We start from the raw sequence: 27,975 nt of genomic DNA, 5'->3' as shown, positions 1-27,975 counted from the left end.
TTGTTTCATCAACGTCGCTCGCAAGTACCTGATGTGTGGTCTCGGCATGGAATCAAGCATCTACCCGGGCAAGCCACACTTTCCAGTTCGTCCGCTTCAACGGTTGGGACCCGCTATACGATGTGCTGAACGTACTGTGTGCCGGGTAGACGGGTGCCGAGTCGGCTACTTTCACATCTGCTTCTCTCGCTTGCGTTTCCAAGCATTGTGGACGTCGAAAACCTAACCTCCAGCTCGACCGAAATATCGTCATTCCCCAAGGGTACCGATGAGGCTGATTAACGCGCGACACAAGCTTTGCCAGAGTTGCAACGCATACCTGCACGATCGAGCACAGTCTGTGTCGTCCTCCTTCCTGCGTTCTCCCGAGCCTCCAGGGTTTCAGACAGCGACATTCCCGAATTTCATCATCTCATCATGTTCACCGTCGGTCCGTCACCAACATAGATATTGCACCACGCTCCAACGGCCAGCCCCCAATCCCCAACCTCTCGCGGAAGCTTCCAACGGGGTTCTTCGCACTTTCATCGGAGCAACGACTTCCCACTGCCCCCTCCCACTAGTGCTGATGTGTTCGCATGGCTTTTCGTCGCAACGTCTTTGATTCTACGGCGTTGAGGTACATCTTATCTGCACCATCAGCGCCCCTATCTCGGTGGCTTGCGAAGCTCATACACATTCAATGCCACCATGCGCCAGACTTCGAAAATTTGACTGCATTCTGTTGACAAAGGCTGCAGGCTGAACGATCTAGACTATATTCGAGGGCTCGGGGAATCCTACCGCAACCACCCTTTGTCCCGACTCAACATCAAATGTCGAGTTGCGGCATGCATCACCAGCTCTGCAAGCTCCCTTCTCATCCAGCCTGGACTCAACTGCACAAGCCGTCACAGATCGCGTGCACGTGCCAAATCTCGCGATCAGCTGATGCTAGAGCCAACCCCTGACCAGCTTAAGTAGTGTACAGCAATCAGCGATCGCTCCGTCCGCCATTTCGTGACCTTTCCTCTGACTGTCATGTTCGCGTTGGAATTTTGCTTGTATATCTGAGGGCCGTTTCGCTAGACGGGCTTCGCGAATTCTATCTCTCGCGCCCATGCAGGGGGACTGAACAGGCAAGCGCATCCCTATCGTACAGTTCTGCAATTATATCGTACTACACCACTGGCCAAGAGGGCAGTCGCGAATGGACACTCGCTGTCTAACGCGCCTGACATACGTGTCGACGAACAGAGCGATCTGCTCAGGTCGGACTCCTATACCTGCAATAATTTTGCTCACTTCCGCCTGTTCATAACCTTGACAACCATCTCTTGCAGTCCCTTCTTGGCCTCGCCCTCTGGGAAGTCCTTGATGCTCTCGACTGCTTTGTCGGCATGCATTTGTGCCAGTGACCTCGTCCGCTCGATTCCGTCTGTCTGCCGTACAATTTCACGTGCCTGTATGCCACGTTAGCAAACCCGTCCATACCATCCTTCGCCGTTCCCATTAGAGCTCACCTTAGAAACATCGCCCTCTCCACCGAATCTCCTTCCCACCAGCACACCTAGCTCCGGTCTCAGCTCCCACGCAAACAATAACGGCGCAGTCGCTAATCCTAGCTCCAAATCCGCTCCCGCCGGCTTTCCCAACTGCTCCCCACTGACCGCTGTATAGTCCAGCATGTCATCCACCAGCTGAAACGCCATTCCCAGATTTCTCCCATACGCGTATGCTGCCTCCACGACATGCGGCGCACACTCTCCCAACAGCGCGGCCGCCCGACAGCTCTTGCTGATCAAGCTCGCGCTCTTGAGATATGTCTTCTGGAGGTAGTATGTCAAAGCGTCCTCGCTCCACCTTGGATTCGCCTCGTTTGTGGCCGTGTTCTTCAGCTGCATGAATTCTCCCTCCACCAGGTTCGCGATCACAGTAGCCAACAGCTCCACGACTTCTGGATCGCGCAGGCGGGCGAGAGCCACGGAGGCGCGGCCTAGAAGGAAGTCGCCGGCTAGGACGGCCATTTTGTTGCCGAATTCAACGTTGGCGGAAGGCGCACTCCGACGCGTAGTTGATGTATCGATCACGTCGTCGTGCAGGAGGGAGGCAGTGTGGATCAGCTCGACGATTTCGGCGAGGCGTCTTTGGGAGGGAAGGACGTTTGCATCGGAGTCCTCGGGTAGGTCCGACGAGGTAAGATTTGAGAGCAGGTTGGAGGCGGGTTGATCCGGATTGCTATCGAAGAGGACAGATGCGGAATGGGTAATGGGCGTGTTGATGGAGGTCGTGGTGGGTGTTGGGTTGGGCAGGTCGCGGGCAGATTTGGCTGCGGACGCAGTGGCTTGGGACATGAGAAGAACCAGTAAAGGTCTCACATGTTTCCCTTCGGACTGTGTGTAGTACTTTGCGACGGTGTCGAGTAGAGGGTGGCCGGACCCTAATAGAGCCCGGATGTTCTTGTTGAGGAACTTGAGCTCCCTGGCCACAAGCTTCAACGGGTCTATTGTCACATTGCTGTTGCCTATCGACGGCGGTCGATTAGGGAGGATGTCTGATACTGTGTTCTGGATTTTGGACACCGCGGCCGCCCATGCTGAGGATTGGGCAGCTGTCGAGGAGAAGTTCCGTCTCGAGGGTCGAATGCTTTTCGACTGGAGGCGGAGCTGGCATCGACAGCAGACCGAGGTCGAGGGCAGCGAATTGGCTATCGCCAACGACTTGACATCTCGCAGGAGGCGAGGACTCAGTTGTGATGGCGGCATTGAATGCGTGCCGGTGTGATAGGGATCTTCCACTGCTTGTTGAGATGCGATACTTTACTTTTTTAACGATCTTGAGTCGCCGCGTTTCCGAGTCTCCGATTGGCTACAGCGCGAATGTCGAGGTGGGTCAATTACAGGTACACCTTCTCAGCAACAGCAACATGTGCAGTGGTATTCACACCAGGAAAGTAGTTTTCTTTGAGACCCTCGGCACTCAGCAGGTGTTAAAAAATGACAAGGCAGGCAATGATTGAAGTCTATCCAGTCTCTAAATCCGACCGTCTACCTCGAGACCCGTATTTCCTTAGCACTCGTCGTATTCGTAGCATTCCATGACTAGGTATCCTGAGTTCCGTCATCCTCCGATCGTAAGCATTGTTCTCGTCACTCTAGCCCATTATCCGCGCATCTGGGCACCACAACTAGGGCCATCATTCAGCTCGACGAGTTGAAGAGCTTTCGTCCGTATCTGCTCGATCACTCAGTAGTCCCGCTGGGCGAATCAACCCATTTCTTGAATTCCTGCCACTCGGCGTATGACGCACTAGCTTCAATCCAGTGTATCTGACAGTCTTGAAGTCATTGACGTCTTCCCATGGTCTCGATGCTGATGCTTCAGACCCACGCGATGCACCTCTGACCAGACGTTTTGCAACTCCGCTGTAGCCTCCGTCCCATCCTGCCTTTCTCATCAGACTCTCAATGGTCTCTTCCTTTGTCCAGCCTTGCTCGATGGCGACATCTGGCAGGTACGTAGCGCCGTGTCTTCTGTTGCGATAGTTGAAGCTAATGCGGATCCCGTGAGTGCCCAGGTCCCAGTCCATGGCGTCCACACATGGTTCAAAGTCGGCCAAGAGTGTCAACGAACAAGACAGGGATGGCAGCAGTGAGGCTGGAATTGGAGAGAAGCGGGTGTCGTCGAAGGCGGAGGTCAATGAGTATGACTGTAGACCTGCTGACAGCGGAAGGCCCTCGAAGGTTCCTATGCAGCCACGCAGAGATTTGTGTCCAGACCGTGACAGTGTGTTCCATGTGACAAACAGTGGGAAAGACTCAGTGACGGACAACCGAGACGCATATGATGGCTGTAGACTGGTTGCAGATGTCGAATTCGAGGCTTGTGTTGAAGACGACTCAGCTGATATTGTAGACGGAGAGGACGCCGATGAACTTCGTGAGGACGATTTGGAGGCTTGCAATCTCGATATGCTCGGTAGGGTAGGCCTCGCTCTGTCCAACTGCGCGTCTTGAGGCCTCGAGTTTGCGTCAGCAGCCGCAGCTGACTCGCCTTCTTGCACGTCGACGTCCTCTAGATCGGGATTCTCGGTATCGTCACGCTCGCCAGAGACGTTTCGATCCAGAAAGGCGTCATACAGGTCTAGATACGAATCAAGCTTGGGAGGTTCTTGTCGCCGATAGCTGGCGTCAAGGCACTCGAAGCAATAGAAGCAGTGTGCCGGACTCGCCATCGCGGCGGTCAGACACCCCTCCCAACGAAGGGGCAGCGAAGGAAGCAAGTAATTTGCGCAATTCCCGTGGCGTTCGAGCGCGATTGTTGAAGAGGGGTCACTATTGGGGCACGTGGAGTGCGCCTAAGCAGGTCTTGATTGATAGGGATAGCACGGATGGTGGCCCAGTTTCGTGCTTAAGGGTCAGGCTCGCGTCGAGATCGGCGTGGTCGCGGATTTCACAGGAGAGGTGGAGAAGGGAGAGAGTTGTCAAATGATGAATTGAAGTCATCTTGTCAGGCTGATGCTTCCGGGTACGTGATGCGGGCGGTCTCAAGTGGGTACTGCACGATATCGTGATGGGCTGCAGTGAAATGGGGGAATCAGAATGCAGGTTGATGTCATTCGTCAAATGCGCAACTTCGTACCTGAGTAGTCTCGACCGTGTCTACTACATACTGAGACTACAACATTTCCTGGATCTACGAAAACTTCGCCATTGGCACTCGTGACAGCCTAAGAGTCGGCAAGTCCATGGCCACCCTACGCCATGACATGCGTACCACTAGAAGGCCTCCATAGTAGGTGCGCTGATTCCCAGACCGGTGTCAGTGTTGCTAGTACCATGGCTTCTGGCGCTACCGGCACGACTTCGACTCGAGTAGTCGTCGCCATCGTCTGCCTGGACAAGACGAACGCTTCGGCTATGCGACCGCTCGCTCTCTCGCTGTGCGTCTTCCTCCCTCCGCTTCTCCCAGTCGGTGACCAAGGCTTTGTAGTAGACGTCTGCCTGCACAGTAAGGCTGTAAGCATTCGGCTTCCAGCCCTCACGGTTCGTGCTGGTAGGGACCGCTCCAGCCTCAACAAGGGCTCTGACAGCCTTCAAATTTCCCCAAGCCGTGGCATAATGCAGACAGGTGTTTCCTTTCGAGTCTTGCGCATCCAATCGTGCTCCGTGTGCAACCAGTGTCTCTATCACTGACACATCCTCGTTTGAGGCAGGCTTGGAGGGTCGAGCGGTCTGCAGAGCCACTCTAGGCTCAATATGAGCGCCTGCTGCCAGATGTAGTGGTGTGCGGCCGTGCTTATCTGCTCGATTGACTGTTTTCGGAAATTGCGTGCACAGCAGTTCGACACAGTCTGGTCTGGAATACGCTGCGGCTAGGTGCAGAGGACTATGCCCATCAGTGTTGATCGAAGTACCCAGATTTGTGCAGTCAGGGCTCCATATGTATTCTTGGAAGTCGGGGTCGACCTCTCTGTCGTGGCCCAGTGATATCAGGTACTCCTCCAGCAGGGGTCAGCGACTAGTCTTTGCAGCCAATGGGCCAACGTACTGCGATCTCTGCGTGGCCATACAATGCGGCGAGGTGCAAGGACGTGTTGCTCTTGTCAGAGAAGTCTGGGTTCTGTAGCGATTGCGGTGATTCCTTCAGCATGCGCTGGACCAGCGAGGTATCATCGAGCTGAATAGCCTCCCTCAATCTCGTGGACGCTTCACCCCGCTCCATCGCAAAATTGTTCAAAATGGTCAGGCGTGTTCCTGTGCATCACAAGAGAGGTGCCTCGGGTTGTGCGAAACGTCGAAGGATAGTGCTACCAAGGATGGCCCATTAGCTCCAAGTCGTTGCTGGCGACTCCGATGCTCCAAGTTGGATGATCACTCGCCCCTTCGCCCCCACGCTCAGGCTGGTGAGAGACGCGTTTGAGTTTTTGCCCCGCATGCTCGCGTTCCTGCCTCATTCACCTCGTTCTTCTCGTTCGACTTACCCATGATCCAAAAGCGCTTGCTAGTCGCAACTGTATCATGGTTCCTGATCATGGCCCAAGGTCATTTCATGCACACTAATCTCCATCTTACTCCCGTGAATATTTTTGCCTCGTTTCGAGGCCGTTCAAGATGGATAAGATGAGTCACCTCAATGATACGGGACCGATATCTGGCAAGTGTTGCGATGCAAATTGGGTATTTGTACAGCAGACTCTGGAACGTGTGGAATTTTACTAGATCGTTGCCTTCAATGTTTGTTCGGACGAAATTACAACTTCGCATGCTTCGCTCGGCTCCTTCTGCCTGAATGACAGACACTGTGCGCTGGCCACTGCTCATCTTTCTTCTAGATTCGCATTACGCTGCAAATGTTGCAAGCCGCTCGACTTGCGCATTAACCGTTGACAGCAATCTGACGACGTTGGATCGGCAGGGGAACGTGCAGTTATCAGAACAAAGCAGCTCGCATACAGTAGACCTCAATCCATTTCCAAAGTAAGAGGTTGCGAGCAGCGCCGACGGCAAACCAGGCAACACAACTCTCAAGGCCGATCTCTCGATGTGACAGTCGACCAAAGCAAGATTGACTCAGACAACATGGCTAGTGAGCAGACCAATTTGACGTCTGTTGCACAACAACCTTCGTTTCTCAACAGACTGCCGGCGGAGATACGGGCGATGATATACCGGCACGTATTCGCAGGAAGTGTTGTTCAGCTATACACTAGAGAAGACGAAACGATGGCGGTCCGCGATCGGACTGCATCAGCGGCTATGTTAGCTGTTTCCAAGACTTGTCGAGAGGAGGCGACTGCGATCTTTGGTAGTGAAAGTACAATTCTGGCCTCGCGCGACATCGACTGGCATTCGAAGAGGCTCAGGGAACTGTTGCTCACCAACACAAGAGTGAATTTCGAGACCGTCAAGCGTCTGGACCAGGAGATCGTGCTTAAGCAGCTTGGAGAGGTTGCTATTATGGCGAACCCAAACAAGTTTTACTGCCTTGACCCTGAAGACATGGACATCTGGACAGTAGCTGCCACGGTCAAGTCCCTGTTCCCTGCCCTCGGAACATATTTCCTGACTCCCCCAATACTGGCAGCGTTCACCGGTCCGGCGACCGGAGGCCCCAGAATTGGTGCTGGAGCGTTCGCAATGCTCGCACGAAGGGACACGGAAGCCGAGGCGAGGCTCGCGGTGCAGCAAGCCTTGGGTGATTCTACACAGCACGGAGTTGCAGGGTTTCTCAACTCAAATTTCGTGCAGTCACAGCTGCAGAGCCGGCACCATCCTGTCAATCGCTGGCTTTATGCCTTAGCAGGCGCAAGAAGTCGGCATGCAGACTGGAGCAGGCTTCCGGCCGTCATTGTGGATCTCAACCTAAGCATTCATGGGCAGGAGTGGAAAGCATGGCCAGGCATCGAAACTCACGATTGGGCTCTGGACGATGCTCAAATACGGGAAAATCCCACTCGATTCGCTGACAGGGCTACGCCACTATATTTGCCGTTGGATCATAACGTCCACCGCGACTGTGTGCATGGGGTGCGTGCGCTGAGAAGCATACTGTCTTGCTCGCTAACTGCTGGCATAGCTCGTTAGATTCAACCTCACGACCAACACCATAAAAGTCCTGCTTGGCAAATCGACCGTGTACTTGGATTGCTTCGGGCCTTTGGGCGCTATTGATGGGACCAGGCTGTAGCGAGAATGAGAGAAGGCCTCAAGATCATGTCACCGTTTCATGCTCAGAATAACACAGCACCTTACCTCGTATAGGCCCAGAGCCAAGCCGTTACGGCGACCGAAACAAGTGGTAGGCGGCTTCGATCGATTCTGGATGACAGTCCAAGGCTAACAACAGCATCACAGACAATAGAGGCCCTAGAGGTTGGCCTTCGGGTACTACGGTTGCCTCCGCCCCTTCCCCGAAAGACAAGAATAGCAACAAAATCCCCACAAACTTCCCACGCAAAGTGCAATAACTGCCCCAGGCCGCGGCGCAGGCTTTCGCCAACAGTCAGCCCTGTCGGGCACAGCTTCCTGTCCAGAGCTCGAGGGCAGTATGAGAGTATGGGCAGGAAGAATCCACGGCAACGTAAGTGCTTGAACAAAGCAACCGACACGCTGTTCGAGGGGCAAGGCAAATCGGTCTGGTGAGTTATCCTGCGCATGCAAGATGACGTACGTATGACAGCGTGCCTTTCGCTTCAGCAGCCTTCTTCTCAGCCTCCTCGTATACAAATCTAAGCCAGGGGCACAGAGTGTCACACGTTGAGACCACATTCTGTAAGGTGACAGGAAGTTGAAGACCATTTTCTAGTAACCACCGTGTTCCCTACTATCTGTGATGCAAGCACTGCAGCTACACAGTATACAGCAAAGAACTCTGCATGGTATTTGATTACCTATCTTTAAGAGCGAATTGCCGGGATGGTCCACATGTAGATCTCGGACTTGGCATAGGGATCTACAATGCAAGTAAAAGTACGTCTCTATCAAGCGATTGGGTTTGGGCGATACTTCGTGGGCACCAGTCCGGCTGGACGGATAGTGATCTGGACAACTTGATGTGTGCTGGGAAATGCCTGTTTGAATATGTCAATGCTATTATGCTATGCGCCTGAGCGCGAAATCTCTGCTATGCCGCTACAAATACAGGTCTACCTAAAGGTAGTCATCACAGAACCAATTCAGTGCCTTGCCGCCTACACCGCTCACATAGCGAACCATCTGTGTCTGTGAGGTTGTTGTTGGACAGGTCGATTCGAGTGAGACTCGATATCACAGACTCGTCCAGGTGCTCGAACTTGCCGTTGCTGGCGATAAGAGTGTCGAGTTTCGGAAAGTAGCGTTGTAATTGTGGCACTGAGCCGCGTAACCGATGATTCGAGATGTTCAGTACCCGTAGGTTTGGTGCGTATAGGTGTTTGCATAGTGGCTCGAGACTCGTCACATTGCAGTCCTCCAGACACAGTGATGATAGGTTTGGGAGGACAATCTGTTCTGATAGGTATTCTTCCTGAGCACCGTCTAAAATGTTCTGTGACATGTCGAGTGTTTCTATTTGCATGCAGCAGTCGGTTTCTGCGAGGAGCTGGGCAGGCATTGATGTGAAGCCCGATGAGGACAGGTTGAGAGTGGTCATGTCTGCTTCGTCATCGTCTTCTGTGTCGTCCGAGTAGTAGTCATAGTGTGCTGATGTGTCCCGCCGAAGGTCATCATCGAAAACACTGTCTTCGTCTGATGAGCATGAGGAAGACGAGCTGGGTCGTGTGTACGGTAATGGCCTCGACTTCGGGATATATTCTCCAGTGTGCTCAGGTTTCACAGTATAGACGTCCTGTGCCGAGTTGCCTCGTAGCAACAGGTGGACTGGACGTTTCGTTGATGAGGATGTGTCTGTACATCGCCTTGCTAGCGACGGTCGTTGCATAGCTGCTGATTCGATGTGTAATATATGTGAGTGACGGTAGAATGTCGAAGGACCTTGAAGGCCAATATTGGTACAAGTCGTAGATTAGTCGTGATATTCGTTATAGTCTGCAACAGTGGTCAAGTGAGTACTGTTTGACACTGATACCGGGGGTGGCGCTATGGTGTATATGTCGAGTATTTGGGGGCGCACAGGTACCTTGACGAGGCAACTGAGCGTCATTGAACAAGGTTCAAGCGCGCCCGCCACCATGGGGACCCTGCCTGTGAATGATTCTTGACCTGGCTCAAGTCTGCCTAGTTTGTCCGACGACGCCTTCTGGCGTCCGCTAGATACGAATTAGGAAGCCAATCACGTGTAAGCAGATACCAAATTCGTCTCAAAATGGGTAGCAACTGAGACAAAGATCGTCGGTCGCCTCGACGTAGTCGCCCTGGAGAAATTACACTTTCTCAATAGCCGTGGGAGATCTGCATCGGTGCCGTCCTCCCATTTGTCGATAGAGTGCGAGACAATCTGGAAGGTGGCCCAGGCGCGATGACACTGGTGGTGACAGTTTTGTCTGCCACCTTCAGCTCGACTCTGCTCGTGAGAGGCGTTGTCTAGTCGACGGCGAGTGACCGCTACCTACCTGATCGTTTCGAGCAGGGAATTTCGCGGGGATGTCCATGGCAGCAGCGCTGAGAAACGCGAACCACCAGAGCTGGTCTAAGTCGACAATTGCGAGACCGTGCTCAGGATAGAACATCCGGGGTGTGAAGACATGATTGTCGCAGAGTCGCACTGGCTCCAGCGACAGCAGAGTGGATCGCGATCTATACCTCGCCATGATACTGTACGCCGGGGAAAGGAATTCGGATTCGATAATCGATGACGACGTTTTTCTTACCTAGGTAGATGAAGTTCCCGAGGTCAACAGGCTGCCGTACGGTTTCCGAAACCGCCTTGCTGGCCAACGTAACGCTCATCGTTGTGCTTTACCCAAAATTATCGCTTCTGAGGTTGCTTCGCTGCAAGGATGCTTCCTCGTCGCTGCACCCAACAACCAAGTGTGATCTACGCTTTCCAGACTGCAGGACGCTGCTCATTTGCAAAGGAAACAGAAGCTCTGATGTTGTCATTCGTAATCATACATTCATGGGTATCGAAACATATGGCTTTCATGCCACCCAGATACGGGTACTCCTTGCTTCGCTTTACTGCCAACACTGGCAAATCGCATTCACATCGATGATCCAACGTCCATCTCAGATGCCTCGTGCCGAGACAGCTATTGACATCGTCTTGACCTTCAGCGACGTCCTCCTTGATGAGACTTTCTTCTCGGACGGAATGAGGAGATGGCGATTCAGAGCGGCGTTGTGAGCATGGTCTGCTTGCGAATCCTCATGCTTGAATACACGCTCTTCGTGGTATGCGCATGGTGCCAAATGTCTCTCATGGGTAGATGACGTCCTTGATGATGTGGACGATGTGCTGCTGTTTGAGCTAGCAAGAGAGATCGTTGAGTTGAGTCTGGCAATCATTTGGGCGGGTTGTTGTAGGATTGGTGACGGTATGTGTGTCTTCGATTTGTTGCAGAGCGACTGTATTTGAGTGTGGGTGAAGATGTTTGTTTGACTTGATTGATGGCTGTTTGTTGATTGATGTCTGGTCCGTTCTCAAGCAGCGAAACGCAGCATATTTGTATTCCAACGAGCATACGTCCAGAAATGATTCCGTTAACAATATACACCGATGGTCGCATCATGTCGTTGTTCAGTACATCCTGCGCTCGTGCAGCAGTGATGCCTCTAACGCTGTACGAGTGTCTAAGCCCCGCGAGACGGGAAGGTCAGCAAATCAGGGCTCGCCCTCGGTGTCCAGGGCTCGAAGTTTACGCCCGCAGAAGTCCCTCAGGCCTTGCCTATCTCCGACCCGCTGCAGATTTCCTAGGCGATCGCGGCTCGCCAAGCGAGGTCGCGCAAGATTGACCGCTTCTGGATTCTGGAACATATCAAACCACCTTGGCAAACCACTAACGATCTCATGTCTAATGTTAGATATTCGTCCTTCCAGTTTCATTCGCTTCTGCCTTGTGCCCTTGTCTGTTCCGACGCGCACCTTCACATCTCGGTATCCCATCTGTTCCAAGTTTGATGCCTCCGCATCAGACGCCTGCCTCGGACGAACGCCCGTCGACTTCCAGTTGCAATGCCGCTTCTCGCAAGGACGTCTGTGAGGTTCGTCCCTCCTGCAACAGGCTGCCGGTATGCCTAACGAAGAAGGCAACGCATGCCTCCTTCTTGGCAAGTATAGATCTTCCCGAGAGATCCGCTATACTGTATAGTCAGCAAAGATGCTATAAGCTTCAAAGTCTAAAGGTACAGTACTTCATGAGATTGGACCCGCCTCGTTCTCGGTGAGTTGTTCGTATAATAGCATACGAGCCTGCTTCGAAATGAAATGATTATGTCAGTATAGCCAGAGCGGGCTCGGATGCTATTCCACCGTTTATACTGGGGTATACCGGCCAAACATGCGGCCGTCAATTGAGGCTGTGAGACGCCATACACGCAATAATCTGCACGACTACACTATAGGTCTCGGAACACTGACCTGATGGGTGAAGAGATACAGACGATCTTCAGCAATCGATACACTCGTGTTATCGATGCCATGACGGAGCTTCTACGGACCACGCATGCTCATCGCATCGTTCCATGAGAAACCCGCAATGGGTCCTTACTTCGACAGCTATACTGGCCCTGGCACGCGACATTGCTATGTGATCGAGGCCATGGTAGGGTCTGCCTACAGGTGCCATGAGCCAGAGTCGAGTCATCGAGACAGCGATGTTCTCGAGGTCTTTCAGGGGACGAGCCTAAAGTGCCTTGCTCGGCAGCTGGCGATTTGTCTGATACTGAGCCGTTTTCATGTGGTGCAGGGTCTGATGCGAGAAGTGATCTCTCTTTTTGGCCTGTCACCAGGAATATTGGGCGTCATGCGTGCATGAGGTATTCAATGACTCCCTTCGCGTTGCTTCATCGCACGCCAGGAGCATGGGCTCATCGCAATGCAGAGCTCCTATCCCAGTACATGTTGCCCAACTGACGCCGTGTCATCGACATGCCTGTCTAGCGGACGCTCTTACCGCGTCTCGTACTCGTGCAGAATTGATCCATAAGAGGAATTTACTATCACCGACGCCAAGCCCTGTCCCCTGTGCTTCACAATATCATGTAGCAGCACCAAGCTACCTTGCGGCCACAACGCTCCGAACCAGTAACAAACAAGCATAGACCTATCTCCCGCCATACTGTGCATCAGTCAATGCTTACCTGAGCAGGCCAACACAGCCTCAATTTTTGAGTCCGCGGGACTACCAAGACCTCCCAAGAACCCAAGCCCTTGGCCAAGGCATCATGACGCATGCAAAACGGCTGGGCCTGCTGGGCTCTTGCGGCACATCGAAGATGTAGTGCTACGATGGCAAGCGAGAAATTGTTGGACGCATTGCGTGGTCCAAGACATTCTGGGAGTGGAAGTACTAGGCAACTGATCCTTCCGACTCGGAAGGGGTCAAAGTTGTCGTGATGTATGCGTTTGGTGGCTTTCTGCGACCTCTGAGAAATTGCCTCTACTTGCTTTGAAATGATGTGTTTGTATCAGTTGATTTGAAGTGTATACATAGTCGTTGGTGCTTGTTGGGGAGGTGAGAGCAACTACACAACGACCACAGTTTACTCGGAACAGCAATACAGCATGACGACCAATCATCTCAGGGCCGAGGATGCCGCTTCCAGCAGTAATAGCAACGGCGACAACAGCACAGCTTCGCAGCAGACCTTGAGAAATGACATCAATTCGGAGACAAGCAATGATGTCTCGGAGAAGAATAAGAAGGACGAAGGCACGCACGTCGCCGGACTGGAGGAAGTAGCCATAGGCAATGTCGCTTCACCATCAGAGAAATCGGAAGGACCACCTCCACTGCCATACAACTTGCGAGAACACAAGCTCACCATATCGTTATTCTGGTTCCTGATCCTCACAGAATGCACTCTCATCCCGATCATATTCTACTTCACACTCTCGAACCTGACGAACATGCGGAGAGGTGCCTTATTCGCCATCATCACGGCGATGTTGTAAGTGCCATGTTCCCTTCCAACGGCAGCAGGATTTGCTTTGTCCATATGCCGGTGTTACTTCAAGTGAACATCGACTAACTTGCCACAGCGGCTTCATATCTGGCGGAGAATACGGACTGCGCGGCCTTCGCCTGTGCCTCAAGCGAGACACCTATCGCCCGCTGAATGGAGCCTGGCGATGGGGCTTCGACAGTACCACCTCGTGCTGGGACCACCATACTTCTTTATGACGGCCCTCATGATCGGCTTCAGCATTCCAGATCCTCCAATCATGCGCGGTCTGTCGATGATCATGCCGGTAGGCATCATCATGGGTGGTGCGACCATGGTCATGACGGGCGTTGGCCACCATTTTCAATGGCGGCTGCCTTTCCGCCTGAGCTCGCATGTCAAGGGCGACATCTGCCCGCCACTTACCTTTTGTATAATGGAGGACATCACGGCTTGCGACGGTGGAGGAGGGAAAGTCTACCGCCAGGCTGCCATGGACCGCTACAATGCCTCCCCAAGATTTCGCAGAATGCTGGTACAGATGCTGTGGGCGTGGGCGATCTCCGCAATTCTTCTGGGCGCGTTACTTCTGCTCATCATCTGGCTCCCGCAGGTCGACCAAGAAGTTGGATATGCGCTGGGCTGGGCAGTGCCATCGGTCTGGGGTGCTGTAGGCGCGTGGGCGACGATCAAATGGGGCCAGAGGTGTATCAAGATCGAGAAAGAAATGTGGACTGCGGATCAGACGGCACGGATCACAAGTGGGTAGATCGTACCTTGACGTCCGATAACATAGAGTTCCTTTGAGACCATGCTTCCTTCACTTATCCAGTGTCTACTTGTCGAATCCATTCTAATGCTCGTTGGACGTACTTGTCCCCGGGCGTTTGGCTGGAGTCTACACCTGGCAAAGCATCCAGAGGCTGGGCAACTCGCTCTACGACTTCGATTGTGAGGGCTCGCGCAGATCCAGCCTTCTTCAGGCACAACTCTGGGTCTCCGAGATACATACCTTCGGCAGCCTCGTCCAGCATGTCAGATATTGCTCGTGTACTTGTGACGATGTAGTCCAGAGTATCTCGTGTCTCCACCGGCAAAGTTCCGCCGCCTGGAGGTCTGAACTTCTCCAGTCGCTGCTTGACCACCACGTGAATGCTCTGTGGGATTCGACTAAGCACGCGCAGAGCCTGCTCTTTGACTCCAGCTGAGATGGTGGCTCTGTGGTTCGGTTCCTCGCTGCCAGCGGCATCGCCAGAGTCCTCACCCCCGTCGTCGCTCGCCGCATCGTCGAATGGATTGTTCGCATCAATATCTTCATTCGGATCCCATTCCTGCAACTCCTTGACGGCGTCTTTCATGAGCTCAAGCCATTGTTTCGCCTTGCGGACTGTGAAGCCTGGCAGACCCTGCTGACTGAATAAAACCAGTGCATCACATGACTCCCAGACTCTGCCTGTGGCTTCCGTGATCTCTGCTTTCTTTGCTTTCGCCGGATCTGACTTCGGCTGTCCATCCTTGCTGCGTGCTTCGACGAGTTTTGTGAGGGCGGAAAGCTCCCGCAGGACCACTCGAGACAAGCCTCTTGCCTCTTTCGCGAAGGATTCGGTGAAAGTCTCACCGGTAATCAGGAGTGTTGCAGTGACCAGAGACGGCAAGATCGACTCGTTGATGGTCTTGAAGGACGTCGAAATGGCGCTTGGTGTGAATGGTGGGGTGACTGTCAACAAGGAGGACTTTGTGACTTGTGCTTTCAGCGTCTTCGCTGCAGTTTCGAGGAGCAAGAGAGGTGATGGCGCATTATTCTGGGTCGTCCGTGTGTCAGCCGTCGCATCTGGTGCGAGCGCGGAAAGAAATTGATCTACCAAGGCGAGCGTTGTCGCAATGGTTGCATCAGCTGCATTGCGACTGGCAGACATGCCAGCATGGACCGGCAGGATGCTGCAGACAGGTCGTTCAGATCACCAAAGCGAGCCTGAAGATCGCGGCTGCCGACTTGTGTAAATTGAACGTGGTCGCTGCCGATCGCACCGCCTTTCAGAGCAGTCGCGGCTTCCCCGAGTGCGAAACACGCCTATTATTATTGCACCGAAATTCACTCCAGCACGCCTTCACGGAGATATCCATTGATTCAACGTGCCTCGAGATCGAATACCTTGAGCCGTGACTCACTACATCGCGGATCTTGCTGACTACCCTCAGCGTTGCGGTCGCAGTATCCATCTCTTTCCGGCACTGCTAAGTCGCCTCTTCGTCTACGCAGATGACCGGCACGTATGGCGTATGCACCATATGATTAGAGAGCCTTGCAGGGACTAAACACCAGAATCTGGATCTGCTCGCAAACTACCCACGTCGAGTGTGTCGATGGCGGCTTTATGATCGGGCTTAGGAAATAGCATCGATCTGCCATCGTCCTCGGCCAGACGTCGCCAGGATATAAGGTAAGGGTGTCTGCTCTACAGACCCGTCGAATACAGCTCGACATCTTCAAGTCGATAACTTAATACTTTGTACACTCCGACATCTTCAACTCGCAAATATGACCAGAACACTCGTGACAGGCGGGAGCGGCTTCATCGCAGCCCACATCGTTGACGTGCTTCTGAAAAGAGGTCACTCAGTGGTGACAACGGTACGCTCAGCAGACAAAGGCGACAAGATTCTTGAGTACCATTCCGGTGTTGAGAAGTCCAAGCTGAGCTATGCTGTGGTACCAGACATGTCCCAAGCAGGAGCATTCAACAAAGCTGTTGTATCCGACCCACCTTTTGAGGCAGTCATCCACGCTGCCTCGCCGTATCACTTCCAGGCAAAGTCGCGGAGTGAGGTCGACGCTATGCTGTCTGCAGCAGAGGATGGCACAGTCGGAATCCTGAAAGCAATTAAGGCGCATGCCCCTTCGGTAAAGCGTGTGGTAGTGACTTCTTCTTTCGCCTCAATTTTCGATCCCAAAAAGGCTCCGGATTACAAGTACTCCGAGAAGGACTGGTCACCAGTCACGAAGGAGGAAGCCTACCAAAATCCCATGGCTGCATATCGCAGAAGCAAGGTCGCTGCCGAGAAGAGCGCCTGGGACTTCGTTGAGCAGGAGAAGCCTAATTTCTCGCTCGCTACTGTAAGTCCTGCAGGCTCAACAAGCAATTGCACAGTCCAGGACTGCCTGCTGACACTATGTACAGGCCAATCCACCACTCGTCCTAGGTCCAATCATCCATCACCTGACTTCTCTTGACAGCCTCAACACCAGCAATCAGCGCTATCGCGATATCATCAACGGGACCTCACAGTCGAAACTGCCCCCGACCGGGAACCACCTCTTCGTGGACGTCAGAGATATAGCGTTGGCACACGTGCTCGCGGTCGAAAAGGAAGAGGCAGGAGGCAAGCGCTTCTTCGTCACAGCAGGCAACTTTTCGAACGCGGAGATCGTCAAGATCATCGGTGAAGAGTTTCCAGAGTACAAAGACGTCTTACCAACCGGGGAGGCGCTCAAGTCTGGGGATTATCCACCGGAAGGTGTTGCGGGATACGACAACAGCCGATCGCTGGAGGTGCTAGGGATCAAGTATCGGGGATTGAAGGAGAGTACGGTAGACACGGTGAGGAGCCTACAGCCGCTGCTAGGGAAATGATTGTCACCAGCCGTTGTAAGGGAAATGATTGCCACTGGCGGACGCAATGCGTACGAGACCAGCTCCTGGGTGTCTCAAAGGTACAGTGAGCTTCCAGGGCAGAGAAGATGTCTTTAAAGCAGCACATCCAACATTGCAGGGTTGTCTCAAGTAGTGGATCAGATTCGCTCAAAGACAACCTACGTATGTCCATGTCTTACATCACCCACTCAGCATCAGCTGCCCTCTTTCCAACGAAACACACACCACTCATGCAACCGCTCATCGTCCCAAACCTCGTCCTTGATCTCCTCTTTCCCCTCTATCAGCGCCTCAAGTCCCCCTTCCTCAAGTACTTGCCACAAATCCCGGATGATATCCAGGTACGCCACCCTCAAAGGATAGCAAACGATAACCCTCGCTTCTGGACTTCTCTTCAACCACGCAAAAATCGCGCTTGCAAGCATTCTGGGGTGCTCCTCCGAGTAGAGTGTGTCTGCGGCGATGATGACGCTTGCTTTGTCGGTGTCACTGCTCAGTATTCGGTCGGGTTTTGCTGGATCATCGCTGAATAGTGGTAGTTCGGCTGGTGCATTCCAGTCCAGAGCTCCACTCAGGACTTTCGCGCCGCGTTCTGAGAGGGCTTGTTGGTTGACTTCGATATTTCGAGCCAGTCCTGGCACGAACGGCGCTAAATCCGTGAGGATGGTTTCGGTTTGCCATAACGCGGCGGCGGCAAGTCCAGCAAGGCCTGTGCCGGCGCCGAGCTCGAGAATGTTAACGCCTACTTTGCCGTCTCTGAAGGTATCTTTGTCGAGAGGAATAGTGTGCAGCTGGCCAGCGAGGACTCTCGCCGAACCCCATGTCTGGAAGTGTAGGTTTTCTGCGGCAAGTTTGGGAACATTTATATTTATAGACACTTTGTGGCCGTGGGTATCTAAAATGACGTCGTAGTCGTTTATGGGCCGTTTCCAGTCCTCCATCGTCTCTGGGCTATACTGATCATGTGTTTGGGAGTTATAGTGCTGGAGACCAGCAGAGCAGATCTATATATATGCGAAAGTTGCCAAGGTACTCGTGATGGAGCCTCAGTCGTCTGTATTTAGACCTGCCGCAGTGTCGCAAATGGGATTGTAGGCCTGTCGCAGAGGACAGCGTAGATGGGACTATATCCAGGGCTGAAATCCAGATGTCTGATATGTTGTATGCCGGCGTGCAAATAGCAAGAGTGTTGTACAACTCGACTTTTCTACCTTGCATTAAAGATGATAGATCGCCGAGGTGTGCCCAGTGGAGCCTGCCAAGAGGCAGTGAAAGCATGTGCCTGGAAAGTCACCCTGGAGGCCCGAGATCGTCGGCCAACTATTATTGAGCATCAAGCTCAGCCATGATTTTTTTGTTGTGCTGCCCTATCGAAGGCACAGGATCCAAGCGCGGCTCGACATCAGCAGACATTCCCGGCGGTATGAGCGTGCGAACGGTGCCAGCCTCTGTCTCCATTTCCCGGAATCGTCTTCTCGCGTGTAGCTGGGGATGGTTCCAGACGTCTTCCATACTGTTGAGGTTCGCATTCGCGATGCCAGCTGCCTCGAGTCGTTGTGTAGCCTCTGCCGAGGTGAAACGCGATAGAGCTTCGCAGATAATTGGGTAGAGCTCTTTGCGGTTGTTGGAACGCGAGTCTGTGTTGATGAAGCGTTCCTCTTTGGCCAGATCAGGCAGATCGAGCACCTTTTCGCAGAGTATGACCCATTCGCGCTCATTCTGAAGACCCAGCATAACCGTGCCGTCCTTCGCTTCGAACGGGCCGTAAGGGTAAATTGACGCGTGGCTTGCCCCAGCTCTCGGAGGCGGTGGCTGTCCATCCATAGCGTAGTACATAGGGAAGCCCATCCACTCTGTCATGCTTTCCAGCATGCTGACGTCGAGGTAACAGCCCTTGCCTGTCTTTGCCCTCTGCAACAGAGCTGCCATGATTCCAGAGTATGCGTACATGCCCGCAGAGATGTCTGCTATTGAGGCGCCAACCTTTGATGCTGTTTCCGGCGTGCCAGTTATTGACAAGAGGCCAGCCTCGGACTGGACGAGCAGGTCGTATGCCTTCTTCTTCTTGTACGGACCATCACCGCCATATCCTGATATCTCGCACACTATCAGTCGGTCGTTGAGCTCCTTTAGCTTCTCATATCCCAGCCCCAGCCGCTCCGTTGCTCCAGGCACAAGATTTGCAACGAACACGTCCGCTTTTTTGAGGAGCTTCCTGAGCGTTGCAATGTCCTCGTCCTTCTTGACGTCGAGCTCCAATGACTCTTTATTGCGGTTGGTCCAGACAAAGTGAGAGCATTGTCCGAGCACACGCTTGTCGTGGTACCGGACGAAGTCTCCTGTGCCAGGCCGCTCGATCTTAATCACTCTCGCGCCAAGGTCGGCCAGCTGTCGTGTGCAGTACGGGCCACTGATTACTTGTTCGAGGGCAACGACTGTGACGCCATCAAGTGGTCTGGCTTCGGGCGAGTTAAAGTCGTAGGGTCCATTACGCCTTCCAGCAGCGCTGAATTGTCTGGTGAACGTAGCAAGGCTGCCCTTCGAGAGACGAGCCCTAGTGCACGCTTGTGGCAGTGAACATGGCGATGGCAATGTCCTCGAAACCGTGGTCCAATTCATCCTCCACTCGATCCTTGAGGCGGATGACTGATGTACCGTGGCTCACTGCTGCAGGCTCTACCACACATCATGGACAGTGTTATACTGGGAACCTTCATCAGAACGATTTATACAGACTGGTTCTCCTCATGAGGGGAACTCTCTAAACGCTCGCCTCGGTACTGCCCGAGCAAGCACCCGGAGCAGCGAAACCGGAGGGCATCCTATCGGCGAAGTCTCAGGCAAGCATGCCCGAGATGCTAAGCGGTACCCGTCGTGCTGCAGTACCCGTCCCGCCTGCACCGCGACGACGCCTAGTGGCTGGAAACGAAGCAGATGCCGGTCCCATCAGTACGGCATTGCCTAGTGGCTGAACTCGAGGGAAATGCCGGAGCGTAGGTTGAGAGCTTTGTGCCGCGAAACATTTTGGGAGCACGTGCAATTGGGTCACTGTAAGCAGAGCAGAGCCTCTCCTACCATATATGCGTGGTTTCTTTAATTGGAGGAGAGCCTGAAGTTTATGATAGGGCAACGCAGCAGACTCAGGTTGGGTGCCATTGACACCTAAATTTACCGAAAATATGCTGCCGTCAGCCTCCAAAGCATGGGCTCGAGAATTTCGAAATGCCTCACCGTCGACCTCGAAGCTAATGCGATTACTGGTCTATATAAGGATGTCGCCTCCTCCTAGCTGTACTGAATGTCATCAATACAGATCACCAAGGAAGCAATTTCTATCCAGTGACGACTACCATTAACAGCTATCAGTAACAACTACTGTACCAGTAACATCAACTAGCACAACCCTCAACACTCCCATTCTCAACGCAACACCACAGCAAACAACCATGGGTCTCTTCCACAAGCGCTCCAGCGAGACTGAGGGTGCAAAGACCAAGCAACCCAAGCCTTCAGTCCGCGATCTCCAGGCGCGAGCATTCTCAGCATGGGTCGCTCAGGGTAGCGATCGCCGCAGCAGCACAGTGAGCAACTTCGAACAAGAACGCGCTCGTCGCCACAATGCCAGGACTGAGTACTTGACCATCCACATGTGATCTTCTAAATATTCTCTCCGGTTGGCTTTTTGTCGTGGCGAGGGGGGCGACTGAATTCATCTAAGCGTTCGAGCGATGCGATAGTATTCTACGACTGATCTCAGGGACATAATCACAATGATCTTCTACACAACTCCTCCTGCATCTTTCGAAGAACGATGTCTACTATTCAGAGACTGTCATCGCCTCATGTAAGTCGCAGGTACGCGGGGATTCGGAGGAGCGTAGATCGATACGCGCGATCATTGACAATCGCAAGGCATGTGCTTGGGAGTAATCCGAGGGAAAATCGGATCACAATCGGATCGAAGGCGAACAGAATGATATGTAGAGAATGAACATTTCATGCTCCTGGAAAGAGTTCTGTTTTCTGAGGTGTGTTGGCTGAGTGAGAAGGAGGGTAAGAAGAAAACCTGCATCAGTTTCTAAGCCAACTGACAGAAGTGCGCCCTGTCTTGTAGTCCGACGGTGATAGGCTCTAGGCGCATCAGCTCTTGCAGCCGCCCGCAGAGCTGCGACAAGTCGTCGTTATTGGACTTTGGTGAAACGCTGCGCTCTGCAGTCAGTGACAAGTACATTGTCAGCACTTCGCATATGCGCGGGTTCTTGCAGCTTTCGAGTTGATGTGTCGAGCAAAGAACAATCGTGTCGCAGTACGCGATTCGAGTTTTATCTCGCGGGAGAAGCGCAGATTTGAAGCAATGTATACGAAGCTGCTAGGCAGCAATCCGCTTAGGCTTAGCCGGCTGAATCGACCACACCCTGGCGCTCCTTTCCTGCAACAACGTTCACGCCTGGAGTGCCGCTTTTATGTCTTGAGGCCTCAGTCGCCCCCATCATTGGTTCGTGCATGGATGGATAACAATCATCCTCAGCGCCCGGACGCTCACTGGTAGACAGGCCTCGATCCCGCTTTTTCGCAGCAGGAGTCCAGAAAGCTAACGCCGGTATAGGCATAGGAGCGAAAGGCTCAGGCTTGCTTTGTGGCGCTCTCACCACTGGCACTGCAGTGTCTGCTCTCCTCCTCTCAGGTCCGTTTCGATGCGACACCCCTCGGATTGCTCCTGCTCTTTTTCCTTCCTCTTACTTCGAATCCATCAGCACTCTCATAACAGCGTCCTCGATATTTCAGTCCATCACAGCAGTCCTTCGCATTGACTTGCTTGAGGTTGACTCTTCCTTTTGTTTGCGCCGCAAGCCGCCTCTACTTCTCGATTTCCAGCTTTCCGCCATTCGAGTTTTGCACTCAGAGACCTTCAATCCCTTCATTCACTCTCGAATCGCGCCCTCACGATCCAAAATTGTACGAAAACCAGTATACTATCTGCTAGAGACTTCACTTGTTACCTCGCGCGTCACTCACCACGCTGTTCGAACTGATCTACTCTTGGGCGCATTCGACTTAGGCTCTCTCGAAGTCGATAAACTGCACCGAACCACGCCTGACTGGCTCGCAATGCCGCAGATGGCGTATTGAGCGTCTCTAGAGACTTATCTGCGAAAATTGCTGCTCAAAAACGCTATACAGTAGCAGATGCTCTACAATAGCAGACAGAAACCACGAGATCGATGCCCGAAACCCTCATAACACATCCTGAAAACCCTTCATGAGGAGGCCCTCTGTCATAGTATGACAGATTCCTCCTCTTTCTTCACCACGACTTCAACAGCACACCCATTTCCGGTCACCGCCGCTCCAGAGCAGCAATCGCCGTTGCTGAATGGCGATGCCTCCAACGCAAATCTCGCAGAAGAGGAAGAGTACACCATCAAATGTATATGCGGATATGCTGACGATGATGGAAACACTGTCTACTGCGAGAAATGCGACACTTGGCAACATATCGAATGCTACTACCCCTCGAAGAAGGTACCAGACGAGCACTTCTGCTCAGATTGCCTTCCCAGGGAGGTCGACGCAAAACGAGCAGCCGAGCGACAACGAAGGCATCGAGAAGGCCCACTCGAGGGCGGTGACCGGAAGGTCAAACGACCGAACACCAAGACCACGAAGAAAAAGCACAAAGACAGTTCTACGACGGCCGAACAGATAAATGGCTGGCACCTCGACCGACACGATTCGTTATCGAACGGTAGGGATCAGCCGCCTCCTGCGAAGAAGCCAAAGACAAGCCATCGGACGTCAGGTTCTGTGGCCTCAGTCAATGGCAATGGCAATGGTAATGGCGAGACCAGAAAGCGAGCCTTATCAAACATACATTACCCCAGTCCATCCAAATCACCTCCAGATGCAGCCCGGTACCCTCCAATACCGTTGTATACTGCCGAATTCCTGGAATTGTACGACCACGACCAGGGCACGACCGACGCGCAAGCGAACGAACACACCATACCTGCGTTGAAAGAGCTATCTTCCTGGCGGTCAACGCCTTCACGGATCGCTGGACCAGGAGAAGCACCAAGCACTCAAGCACCCTTTGTCCAAGCGACAGGGCCGCTCGACGATTCAACGTATCCCCTTGTGTCGGTCCAAGATACTGAGCGCAGAGATATCGACATCGAAGGCAAGTCTCCACGATGGAAATACATCGTCACACAACAATCGATTCCAAAAGATACCGTCGTGGGTGAAATCCGAGGCGAAGTCGGCATGCTTGACGAATACTGCCAGCAGCACTCACAAAACCGATGGCAGGAGCTTTCACATCCGGACCCTTTCGTGTTCTTTCATCCTCACATGAACATTTATGTCGACAGTCGCAAGCAAGGTACGCAGTTTCGCTATCTGAGACGTCTTGCAATCCCAACATTACCTTGAAGACTTTTATAACACAAGATGGCGACTGGAGACATTGTTTTGTGTCGAAGGGTGACATCCCAGCCGGCGTGGAGCTCACATCGACTTGGTTCCTTCCGAGCTTCATGACCGACCCTCCATCAGACCAGGACGACCCGCCTTTTGCTCGCCAGTGCGACTGGGTGAGTCGGGTGTTGGCCAATTTCGGTGATTGTGCTTGCAATAAGGGCGGTGCTTGCCTCTTCTCCCGATTCGATCGTCGGACACTTCTCAAATCCTCTGATAGTCCAGAGAAGGGCAAGCCAGGGCGCAAAAAGAAGCTAAAATCGAAGGCTGTCATGTCTCCAAGAAGCACCGGCCCAAACAGTAGGGCTGGCAGCGAGGCACTGAAGCACGAGGACGATGAGGCAGATCAGAGATCAACGTCTGGGTCCGCCAGCGAACCAAAAAGCAGGGACATGACTCCCAGTAATATTGCTGCACTGGACGCTCCGCCCCTACTGGGATCACAACTCACTGATCGCGAGATAAGGAAATTGAAAGCGCTAGAACAGCGAGAGCAGGAAAGGAGTAAAACGAAAGAAAAGAAGACGAAAAAGCGTACTAGCGGTGGCTCAAACGTCAACACACCGGTGCCTCAGGGGCACAAGTTGGTCAATTCTGGTACGGAACAATATCCCGGCTCACCCGGCATGGCTTCAGGCAGCAAAGGCAAGTCGAATACACCTCGGCAAACACCATCGAAACCAGTATACGTGGAGGCCGCTACGCAGACGGAACCTGACGACGTGGAGATCGAAATGCCGCCCGCGAAACGCATGAAGTATGTCACTCCACAGCAGAGGTTGTTGCGCAAGATACTTGCGAATCGTTCGAGGTATGAGCAGCGTTGCCAAGCGGCCGGTAACTCGCCGAACTCGCAATCTGGAACGCCTCTGACCAGCCCCGGCCGCGAGGTGGAAATGCCAGATTTGGCTACGGCTGTGTCACCAGTCTCTGCCCGCTCTGCTGTACTGCCTTCACCATCGACATCGTCTGAAGCAAATACTGCCAGTCCTGTGGTCTCGCCGACGTATCCGTTGCCTTCACAGGCAGCGCATTCGCAGAAGCAATTCAAGGTACCGGCACCCAAGCTGCAGATATTATCGATGCCAGCAGTGCCTGCGTTCAACAGTGCGAGTAGTCCATCAACGGCAGGAACGCCAGGCAATGTCGTGGCAGCTCAGTCACCAATGGCACTGCATGCACCGCTACTGACTCCGACTGCCTCAACGCCAACCCCAAGTCCAGCGCGGAAGAAGCTCAGCTTGGGTGACTACATGAAATCCAGACGCAATACAAGCTCTGGGACGTCAATGCCTAACGACAAGCCTTCATCTCCGGAATCCGAGCGTAAAGTCTCTAGCGAATCGCCTGCGCCCTCATTGGAAGCGACCCATGTGATACCAGATGAGTCGATCAAGCAAGAAGCTGCCATGATAAGCATTCCCGAGGTCGCCGTCGAGGATACTCCAATGAAGGATGTCGATGAAGAAGCAGAGTACTCTCCGCCGGAAGCCGTTGTTGACGACACTGCACCGTCAATAGTCGAGCAAGCGGGCAGTAAGCCTGATCTTCGGGTTGCTGCTGAAAATCTTGCCGCAGGATCCACCGAGGTCAACAACGTCCTGGCTCGTCTCGCGCAGATGCAAGGCCAAGCACAGAACGGGTCGTCCTGATAACTCGTCTCCGGCGTTCGCACGACGATCGAAGGTCCTGAGAGCCCTCTGTCTGCTCGACGGTGCGAAGTCGCATAATGTTCGCTAGGCAGACGGTTGTACAATATGAGACGGCGGGGCTGACAAACAGCACGCCTGCGAGACACCTGACTTGACGAGCGTCATTTGCTCAGTGTGTCTCCAACATTTGTGGCTTGCTTATTTGCACTCACGTTGCTACCTGGGCGTTCGCTGATTTTGTTATCGAACAACGAGGTTGACATGACGAGGATGAGCTTGACGGCAGGGCTCGGAGTGAGGGAACTTGCAGAGTCGACACGATACACGAAGCTACGGCTGGGCCACAGGCAAGTAGGGCAAGGATACGGAGCGAATGGCAAGGTAGTAGCTAAGGCTAAATTATTTATCACTGTTCAATACAGAATATGTTCCGCTTTCACTTTACCTCTTTCCGCTCAAGGTCATGGGCTTTCGCTCGGTTCCTCCTTGGTTGCTCGCCCTGATCTTGCAAGAACCAATGGGTCAAGATCGATCTGCCTCACAGGTAGGTCAGAGAGTATACCTAGGTATACCGTGCCTGCTTGCCTCTACGGATCACTTGTCTGTTGGAGCACGACCGCGACCATTTGCAGCGTTGCGGCGAGCGCAGAATGGCCTGCGCGCGGCCTTGCCTGAACCTAACACTCTTCTTACCTCTGCCAACAGTCGGCCGATAACATCTGAAGATCGTGAATTGTAAGCATAGTTGAAATTGCCATGCATGTCATCAACGTTCACCGTACTGCTACGGCGTACTCAACGAACCAAATGCATCATACCATACAAAACTTCATTCCTCTGGCACCGAACTTGCTTTGACGCCCCCGAGAATGCTCCTATATCAAAAGCGGGGCCGTAAGACAGGTTCTCGACTTGAGTTGTTTTGAAGTTCGGGGCGGCAAAGGCGCGGTGTTGAGAACGACATTTATGTTTTGGATGGCCAGGATGAACAGATTGAACCTGAATCGGGAAGGTGGATTTCCGAAAGCGGAATGCTCTCACAACTCGAAGTCGTTGTGCCCAACATCACCGTTCCGATGCTTGAAATGACAAAGCGACCTACTGGTCGGCAATCTGACCTCAAAGCTCAATCTCATCGACGGCGCAATCAGTGATCGTTCAAGTGTGCCTGCAGACGCGATCATGTTCTGCTTGTCAGCCATCAGATCAACCAGGCGAAGTAAGCTTAGTTCGCCATTAGACGACAGTCATCTTCCGGCATGCATGTGTGTGAGAGGGATCTATGAAGTTCAAAGTACTCCGGACCTTCAAGTACTAAGGATAGGCGCAAGACTTTATGTCTCCTCGGTAAGGGTGATCGACCCCACCAGCCCATACCAGTGCCCCCACCAAATCAAGCGCATGGCGTCCTGAGGCTGCACAACACTCCGAGTCAAGACGCGCTTTCATTGACAGAGGCGGGGTCAAGGCCATCTCTTCGAGCACGCCATTGCCTGCTTCAAGCACGTCCGGTCCAAGTCGAGCTTCGATAGGCTGTCTTCGAGGTATCGATTGGCTGTTTTGGGATCTGGCGTCTTGAAACACGATGAGTTAGGCCAAGGCGTCATAGCAGTGGCCTTGTGTCCAAGATGATAAGGTAGGCGGAGAGCAGGCCAGGCAAGATACCTCAGTGGGACTCACACTATCTCGCTCCTTATTCAGAGCACAATACTCAGCAGCGTAAGCAAAGGTATATCACCATGTCAGCCATCCAAAAGCAAGTCGAAGCCGCTTCTGAAGAATACTCGTCTTCCTTCACGAAAGGCGACCTCGCTCTCCCGCCAGCGAAGAAGTACTTGGTCCTGACATGCATGGACGCGCGCATCGATCCGGCGAGGGCGTTCGGGATTGAGCTTGGTGACGCTCATGTCATCAGAAATGTACGTGCTGCGCATGCGTCGAGAGACACAAAGGACGATGTGCTGACATCGATGTTGTTGTGGTACAGGCCGGTGCCATTGCAGAGGATGCTCTTAGAAGCATTGTCATTTCCGAGCAGCTGCTTGGTGAGTATGCCTGCCTTCTGTTCTACGCATTCCGTCGCCACTAAGAAGCCGGTTGGTCGAATTGAAGTGGGCAGGGGCCGCGAAGGAGTCCTACCTGCCATGCTTCATGTGACGTTCAGTGAGGCAGGATAGGGGACCTGCTGACACAGACAGGCACTACCGAGGTCATCCTAGTCAAGCACACAGGCTGCGGGATGTTGACCTTCAAGAACAAAGATGCATACGAGTACGTACTTCCAGAATCCTGAATCGGGCGTGACATAAGTCTGCTGGTCCTGGACCTCCCCGAATACATGTCCGTACTGACAGTGCACTAGCGTCGTGGAGCAGAATCTTGGGTACGTAAATTTTTTCTGGCCTCACGCCGAGAAAGGCAGAGACTGAGGGACCACTGCAGAGGTGAGGCAACAGCCGAGCTAATCTCCCGGAACATCGATTTCCTGCCGTTCCCAGATCTCGACCAAGCCGTGAAGGACGATGTCAAGTTTCTCCAGAATAGCAAGCTTGTGCCTGACCGTGTCACCATTAGCGGGTGGGTGTACGAGGTCGAGACAGGCAAGACGAGGCGTGTTGTGTGAAGCTGATGACTTGCTATTGGATGTTATGGCAACGAGCAAACTGATGA

General features: G+C 53.1%; 11 protein-coding genes across 11 annotated transcripts; 5 read left to right on the top strand and 6 right to left on the bottom strand.

Moving 5' to 3' along the window:
* Positions 1 to 1,280: 1,280 nt before the first annotated feature.
* Positions 1,281 to 4,213, bottom strand: AB675_1897 (putative hexaprenyl pyrophosphate synthase, mitochondrial; the record flags this gene model as incomplete). Its single annotated transcript, XM_018141822.1, has 3 exons — positions 1,281 to 1,442; positions 1,503 to 2,645; positions 3,290 to 4,213. 3 exons carry the CDS (start codon positions 4,211 to 4,213, stop codon positions 1,281 to 1,283), a joined length of 2,229 nt encoding a protein of 742 aa, XP_018002726.1.
* A 544-nt stretch (positions 4,214 to 4,757) lies between these two features.
* On the bottom strand, positions 4,758 to 5,703 carry AB675_1896 (Target of rapamycin complex 2 subunit AVO2; the record flags this gene model as incomplete). Its single annotated transcript, XM_018141821.1, has 2 exons — positions 4,758 to 5,480; positions 5,530 to 5,703. The coding sequence occupies 2 exons, from the start codon at positions 5,701 to 5,703 to the stop codon at positions 4,758 to 4,760; spliced, it is 897 nt and encodes a 298-aa protein (XP_018003078.1).
* Positions 5,704 to 6,560: 857 nt separating this feature from the next.
* On the top strand, positions 6,561 to 7,668 carry AB675_1895 (uncharacterized protein; the record flags this gene model as incomplete). The annotated part of the gene is made up of 2 exons (XM_018141820.1): positions 6,561 to 7,508; positions 7,558 to 7,668. 2 exons carry the CDS (start codon positions 6,561 to 6,563, stop codon positions 7,666 to 7,668), a joined length of 1,059 nt encoding a protein of 352 aa, XP_018002846.1.
* Positions 7,669 to 8,643: 975 nt separating this feature from the next.
* On the bottom strand, positions 8,644 to 9,399 carry AB675_1894 (uncharacterized protein; the record flags this gene model as incomplete). Its single annotated transcript, XM_018141819.1, has 1 exon — positions 8,644 to 9,399. One exon carries the CDS (start codon positions 9,397 to 9,399, stop codon positions 8,644 to 8,646), a length of 756 nt encoding a protein of 251 aa, XP_018002810.1.
* A 3,744-nt stretch (positions 9,400 to 13,143) lies between these two features.
* AB675_1893 (uncharacterized protein) lies at positions 13,144 to 14,292 on the top strand (the record flags this gene model as incomplete). Its single annotated transcript, XM_018141818.1, has 3 exons — positions 13,144 to 13,529; positions 13,621 to 13,724; positions 13,793 to 14,292. 3 exons carry the CDS (start codon positions 13,144 to 13,146, stop codon positions 14,290 to 14,292), a joined length of 990 nt encoding a protein of 329 aa, XP_018003093.1.
* A 55-nt stretch (positions 14,293 to 14,347) lies between these two features.
* Positions 14,348 to 15,439, bottom strand: AB675_1892 (uncharacterized protein; the record flags this gene model as incomplete). The annotated part of the gene is made up of 1 exon (XM_018141817.1): positions 14,348 to 15,439. One exon carries the CDS (start codon positions 15,437 to 15,439, stop codon positions 14,348 to 14,350), a length of 1,092 nt encoding a protein of 363 aa, XP_018003074.1.
* A 623-nt stretch (positions 15,440 to 16,062) lies between these two features.
* Positions 16,063 to 17,155, top strand: AB675_1891 (putative NADPH-dependent methylglyoxal GRP2; the record flags this gene model as incomplete). The annotated part of the gene is made up of 2 exons (XM_018141816.1): positions 16,063 to 16,638; positions 16,703 to 17,155. 2 exons carry the CDS (start codon positions 16,063 to 16,065, stop codon positions 17,153 to 17,155), a joined length of 1,029 nt encoding a protein of 342 aa, XP_018002987.1.
* A 215-nt stretch (positions 17,156 to 17,370) lies between these two features.
* On the bottom strand, positions 17,371 to 18,117 carry AB675_1890 (Protein-lysine N-methyltransferase rrg1; the record flags this gene model as incomplete). Its single annotated transcript, XM_018141815.1, has 1 exon — positions 17,371 to 18,117. The coding sequence occupies one exon, from the start codon at positions 18,115 to 18,117 to the stop codon at positions 17,371 to 17,373; it is 747 nt and encodes a 248-aa protein (XP_018002834.1).
* Positions 18,118 to 18,499: 382 nt separating this feature from the next.
* AB675_1889 (Succinate--hydroxymethylglutarate CoA-transferase) lies at positions 18,500 to 19,795 on the bottom strand (the record flags this gene model as incomplete). The annotated part of the gene is made up of 1 exon (XM_018141813.1): positions 18,500 to 19,795. The coding sequence occupies one exon, from the start codon at positions 19,793 to 19,795 to the stop codon at positions 18,500 to 18,502; it is 1,296 nt and encodes a 431-aa protein (XP_018002638.1).
* A 2,664-nt stretch (positions 19,796 to 22,459) lies between these two features.
* AB675_1888 (Histone-lysine N-methyltransferase 2E) lies at positions 22,460 to 25,305 on the top strand (the record flags this gene model as incomplete). Its single annotated transcript, XM_018141812.1, has 2 exons — positions 22,460 to 23,558; positions 23,627 to 25,305. The coding sequence occupies 2 exons, from the start codon at positions 22,460 to 22,462 to the stop codon at positions 25,303 to 25,305; spliced, it is 2,778 nt and encodes a 925-aa protein (XP_018002848.1).
* Positions 25,306 to 27,044: 1,739 nt separating this feature from the next.
* Positions 27,045 to 27,928, top strand: AB675_1887 (uncharacterized protein; the record flags this gene model as incomplete). Its single annotated transcript, XM_018141811.1, has 5 exons — positions 27,045 to 27,224; positions 27,293 to 27,350; positions 27,504 to 27,576; positions 27,668 to 27,688; positions 27,748 to 27,928. The coding sequence occupies 5 exons, from the start codon at positions 27,045 to 27,047 to the stop codon at positions 27,926 to 27,928; spliced, it is 513 nt and encodes a 170-aa protein (XP_018002835.1).
* Between the last annotated feature and the right edge of the window lie 47 nt (positions 27,929 to 27,975).

The sequence above is a fragment of the Cyphellophora attinorum genome, assembly GCF_001299255.1.
Source record: "Cyphellophora attinorum strain CBS 131958 chromosome Unknown Contig6, whole genome shotgun sequence".
In the NCBI taxonomy this organism is placed as follows: domain Eukaryota; kingdom Fungi; phylum Ascomycota; class Eurotiomycetes; order Chaetothyriales; family Cyphellophoraceae; genus Cyphellophora; species Cyphellophora attinorum.
This window is presented reverse-complemented; position numbering and strand designations above follow the sequence as displayed.